The sequence below is a fragment of the Osmerus eperlanus genome, chromosome 4 (assembly GCF_963692335.1).
Source record: "Osmerus eperlanus chromosome 4, fOsmEpe2.1, whole genome shotgun sequence".
NCBI lineage: Eukaryota > Metazoa > Chordata > Actinopteri > Osmeriformes > Osmeridae > Osmerus > Osmerus eperlanus.
Genome location: NC_085021.1, coordinates 13,039,920 through 13,045,445, shown reverse-complemented (window position 1 = coordinate 13,045,445; position 5,526 = coordinate 13,039,920). Strand labels below are relative to the sequence as shown.

General features: G+C 42.4%; 1 protein-coding gene across 1 annotated transcript; it reads left to right on the top strand.

Annotated features, from left to right (window-relative positions):
* On the top strand, positions 1-4,308 carry LOC134018890 (dual specificity protein phosphatase 7-like). Its single transcript, XM_062459221.1, has 3 exons — positions 1-771; positions 1,320-1,748; positions 2,697-4,308. Exons 1-3 carry the CDS (start codon positions 402-404, stop codon positions 3,002-3,004), a joined length of 1,107 nt encoding a protein of 368 aa, XP_062315205.1. The 5' UTR covers positions 1-401; the 3' UTR covers positions 3,005-4,308.
* Positions 4,309-5,526: the final 1,218 nt, after the last annotated feature.

Below are 5,526 nucleotides of genomic sequence, written 5' to 3'. Positions count from 1 at the left end.
CCCCTGTCAAAGAAATAAATCCACTGTATCGGAATGGCAAAGCGAGAACGTGTTGTAAGTTTGTGTGGGCTCACTATGTAGAATAGTTCGGTTCATGGCGTTGTGGTCGGCTGTCACTGTCTCTTTGAAATACACGGAGGTGAATTTTATTTGACTACTTGTACTGAAGACTAGTAGCCTAAATACCAAAACTAGATACCCTAAGATCTTATGCTTATGGACACCAAAAGTGAGGGGTAAATCGCCGCTCCCGCTCATCCATACGTTATCGGAACGTTTGAGCTTTGAAGCCAGCAGCACAGTACATTGTTTATTCTACGAAGTAGTTTTATGGTTCTTCAATACAATGTAGCAGTGTTTGTGAATTACAAGCTTTAATGTAACATGATATTGAGTTCGATATGACTAATGTGACGCCAAGCAAGAGCGTAGAATGGCTGCAAGTGGAGTTAGAATCCGGAGGAAGCTCGTTGCTTTTGCTGGACTGCCGATCGCACGAGCTTTTTGAATCATCCCACATAGAAACGGCCATAAATTTGGCTATACCTGGACTAATGCTACGGAGGTTTAAGAAGGGCAATATACCTATCCGAACTATCATTCCAAACCATGAAGATAAGGAGAAATTTCTCAGACGATGCGACACAGATACAGTGATTCTGTATGACGAGTGCACTATAGATTGGCAGGAGAGTGGAACCACAGGTTCGGTTCTGGGACTGCTTCTTCAGAAATTATGGGATGACGGATGTAAAGCATATTACCTGGAAGGCAAGTACTTTAATGCTAATCCCCCCCTCCTCCCCCCCCCCCCCACACAAAAACTGTCACCCATACTGATTTTATAAAAATAAAAAAAGCCTGTTTAATAATGTTTCTCTACTTTAACAAACTTTAACAAAACAACAGATACACAAAGGCCTAAACATAAATACTTTGTACATAAAGAAAAAAATATATTATTAAAAACAGCTGTTCTAAAGGCATCTTGATTGATTGTCTTTGCAAGAAATGAAGGTATTTGGGGAATTGACAGTCTCATAAATGTAAAAATTTATAATTGTCAGTTTTTTCAATTACAATTCTAAAATGGCTACCATGTTTTGTTCCAGAAGAAAAAAGACCAGCATTTTATCAATGATGGGAGCCCCTCATCAATGTTGTGACATAACTTTAGGAAGCTGACAAAATAGGTCACATTTTACTAAGATGAGAGGAAAAACTTCATAGCAAAGCTTCTTCAAAACGTTTTGTAAAATATGTTATGAAATTACAATATATTGAAACTATCATAATTTTCATGATGCTCTCATTCTCAGGGGGATTTCTGAAGTTCCAGACAGAGTATCCAGAGCACTGTGAGACGCTGCTGGACAGCTCCTGCCCCAGCTGCTCTCCTCCCCTCTCCGTCCTGGGCCTGGGGAGTCTGAGGATCAGCTCCGACTGCTCCGACGGGGAGTCGGACCGGGAGCCCAGCAGTGCCACCGAGTCTGAAGAGAGCCCCATTCCTAACAACCAGCCCGCCTTCCCTGTCCAGATCCTCCCGCACCTGTACCTGGGCTGTGCCAAAGACTCCACCAACCTGGATGTGCTTGGACAGTACAACATCAAGTACATCCTCAATGTCACACCCAACCTGCCTAATGCGTTTGAACATGATGGCCACTTCAGGTACAAGCAGATCCCCATTTCTGACCACTGGAGCCAGAACTTGTCTCCGTTCTTTCCTGAAGCCATATCATTCATCGGTGAGTACCTCACTTAGAGGACGTTACACAAACAAATGTAGGGGAGTTTGTTAGACCAACCCTCTTAACCCCCATTTGCTTTATCGAATGGCATGCAGCAGTTTTTGCCTCCTAAGACATGTTTCTAATCACTGAAATATGAATGGTTTTACTTTTCATATATGTGTGTGTAGTGACACCACAGAAGCATCCATGACCTGAAGTTTGAGTACATTTGGTTTTGTGGCAGTTGCATGCTTTTCAAACAGCAGAGGGCTTGGCTTGTGGTGCAGGAAGGAAATGAAGCTTCCACTCTGTGGCTGGGTTTGGTTATCAGGATATCGGTTTGACACATCCTGACATATCCGGCTTGTGGAGCTGGGCGGATACTTGTTTGTCTACCTCCTATGAGTTTATAAGGGGATATTAGACATCTGCTTATCTAGATTGAGGAGGATGTTAATATTTGAAGTAGACTTCAAAGCCAAAGGCTTAACCTAACTAGTGTAACTGCAGACTGGGCCCTCACAGGGAAGGGGAAGTGAAAGGTCTCAACAACATCAACAACAGTTGGCAGGGAGAAAGACGTATGAGTTTCATGTTAAGGATATACAGTACCAGTCAAAAGCTGGAAGTTTGGACACATTTTCCCATTAATGTGTCCAAACTTTTGACTGGTACTGTATATCATCACTGGTAGATGATAGAAGACTGTGGATTTGTATTAGATTGTTTTACTTGGCTGGCCCTTGAAACCTTCTGCAACCCAACCTTGGGCCTACATGTTCACTTCAGTTGGCTTTCATGTCCACATATGAATGAATTGGCCCTATTGATTTCTTGTTGCTTGGTGTCATTGCAAAATCCCAGTTAACAGGGTTTGGACCAATTGTGTGTGTGTGTGTGTGTGTGATGTATTGTACGATGGCTTGTAGCTCCTGTGTACTGATGAGTTGTTTGGTCTTGTAGATGAGGCTCGCTCGCAGCAGTGTGGCGTCCTGGTGCACTGCCTGGCAGGGATCAGTCGCTCTGTCACCGTCACCGTGGCCTACCTGATGCAGAGGCTCAACATGTCCCTCAACGATGCCTACGACTTTGTCAAGAGGAAAAAGTCCAACATTTCCCCAAACTTCAACTTCATGGGGCAGCTGCTGGACTTTGAGAGGACACTAGGGTTGCACAGCCCATGTGACAACCGTGCACCGAATGAGCAGCTCTACTTTACGACGCCGACCAATCATAATGTATTTCAACTGGACAGGCTGGAATCTACATGATGGGACAAGGCAGCCATTTTTTAGTTTCCCACCATGTAGACATTTTCAAATAGGATGCCTGCTTGTGTCAAGGCCAGGCAGAGAGAGAGCGACCAGGGACTGCTGGCAGTACAGACCCTTCCAAGGACGTGATATGCTCCCTTCTGTATAAAACATGCCCTGTGTCTGATGCCTTACATTTTACCACAAGCAGGACTATTGTAAAACAAGACCAGTCATCAAAGACAAACAATGGTGTACAATCATAATAAAAAGTATCATATCTTCAGGAGGATTAGAGAGGCTTTGACTGTTTCATATTCTCCAGCTGGAAAGGCGTTGTATGTTACTTGGCCGTTTTAGAATGTGAGCCGTTGTTTTCTTTGACTTAACTGTCATTGATTGGGTACACAGAGGGACATGGGCTACTGTAAACTGCCAGTGAATAACCTTCCTACAGATGACTGTTGTAGACCTCTTCATTTGCAGCTCAATGCATTAGAATGGACATTTAGCAGAAAACGTTAAAAGTAGCTGTCTAAGGCTTACTTTTCTACTTTGAATTCCTTCATTACTTACAGTATGTGCTATTCCTTTCATTTGGAAAATGTCAAAGATCTTTTCTTTTTTTTTGCAAAATCTTGTAAGATACATTGTGATTTACTGTAAATGCACATTTGGCATGTGATTAAGATTCACAGAGGATATTTTTGTATACTTTACCTCTTTCGCCTGTTGTTCCTGTGGCCTTTACCATACCTTTTCTAAGTTAACAAGCAACTTAACTGTCTTTTACCAAGGACTTGGGTATAGTGTATAGGATTGTATTTTACCATGCTTGAATGAAAAAATGTATCATAGTAATAATCCATTTACAAATGAATTAACATGAGCTTATTACCACACTCCTAGACAGTCTTAAGTGTTTAGCTACTCCTGTTGTGGCACGATGATGTCAGGGCATATTTTTGGTGTTTTTATCAGTGCTCAATTGCCAGTAATAACAAGTGGGCTAAAAGTTAAATCTTGAGGGAATTAAAACAAACGAGTCACACAGTTGTGTTCTTACCTCATAGAAAGGCATATTCAGGGATTTTATACAAGACATCTGTATCTTGTCACAGCTCCTTAAATATATTAAAGAGCTTGTTTATTTGGTGTGTACGTGTTTGTAAACTGTACAAAAGATTTGGTAATGGGGGACCTTTTTCCTCAAAATCAAGAATTGTGAAATTTACCCTATTATAAACTGTATGTGACTAAGCGTACAGAACATTAATGCACAAGTTTATACAAGAAATAAATTGTATATTTTTACGCATTCATCCTCATTGTCTTAAGTAGTCTAAGCAAATCTTAGTTTCTATATTAAGTTTTGTATAATATACTGTGAAAATACATAAACTCATGTCCTGTTATGAATTTAGAGAGAGCACTTGTGTACCACAGTTCTGTCCACTGAATGGTATGTGACTGGTGGTGGTCTGCTGCCCTGCCCCAGCCCGAGGCTCTAGGTGTGGTCAGATATCCGCTCTCTGTCCACTCTGATGCCTGGCTTCCTGTCTCTCACCGCCTGTCAGATACGGAGACGGGTGGCAGTTCCAGATCCCTCAAACCACAACAGACCCACTTCCTCTCCCAGTTACTCATGCAGCACAGACACAAGAGGAAGAAGAGACTGTACCAGAGAATAACAGCATTGCGGGATTATATAGGCCCTTGTTACTTGGAAACTGATCTCTCAAGGAAAGCACCCGAAATATGAATGTCTAATGGACGCACAGCTGCTGTCTTTTTCTTGGAGCAGCATTTTCCTGTTTATTGGATGAATGCAATATCCTGTTGTGTGTGGGTCAGAGTCACATTCAGCACTATCTGGTTTACAGGAGGAAATGAGAGCCCTCTGCTACATCCTCATATCCACGTTAGGCATATTCGTAAAAGGGTGAAGTAGCGGTCATACCTTTTCGAGGGTGTTTTGTCAGAAAGTCCCAAGTCTTTTCCTGCTTTCCACTGTAAACTTTCCTCAGTATTTGTATGATGTCTCATTAAGGGGGTAAGTTTACTCATGAACTCGCAACATCGACATATTCCAGTTTATGACAGAGAGGGGATGTGAAAACGGATGATACCAGGTATTTCAGATGTAAAGGTCTCAAAAGGGCTTTTTTATAGCCTGCTTTCCCCCAATGACAAGACAAGATCACCTTTCCACTGCTGACAATAGCACAGCACATGAACACAGCACAACTGCGGTTGCGACAGTAAAAAGTCGTGTAGGGCAATGTTTCATAGCATGACTGAACTGGCAGGCTACATAACTACAGGTTAGACCTGTCATTATGTCAGAGCCACCCAGCAGGACTGAGACCAGAGACACAGTCCCAGCAGGACACACAAGAACACCAGTGATGTCCTGACACTGGGGACAAAGATCTGACAATGTCTGCAGAGATAAGATGGGCACATCAATATTCCATGTGTGTGTGTGTGGGGGGGGCTTTTGTAGCCTCCCCATTTTATGAGTACAATATAATTTTCAT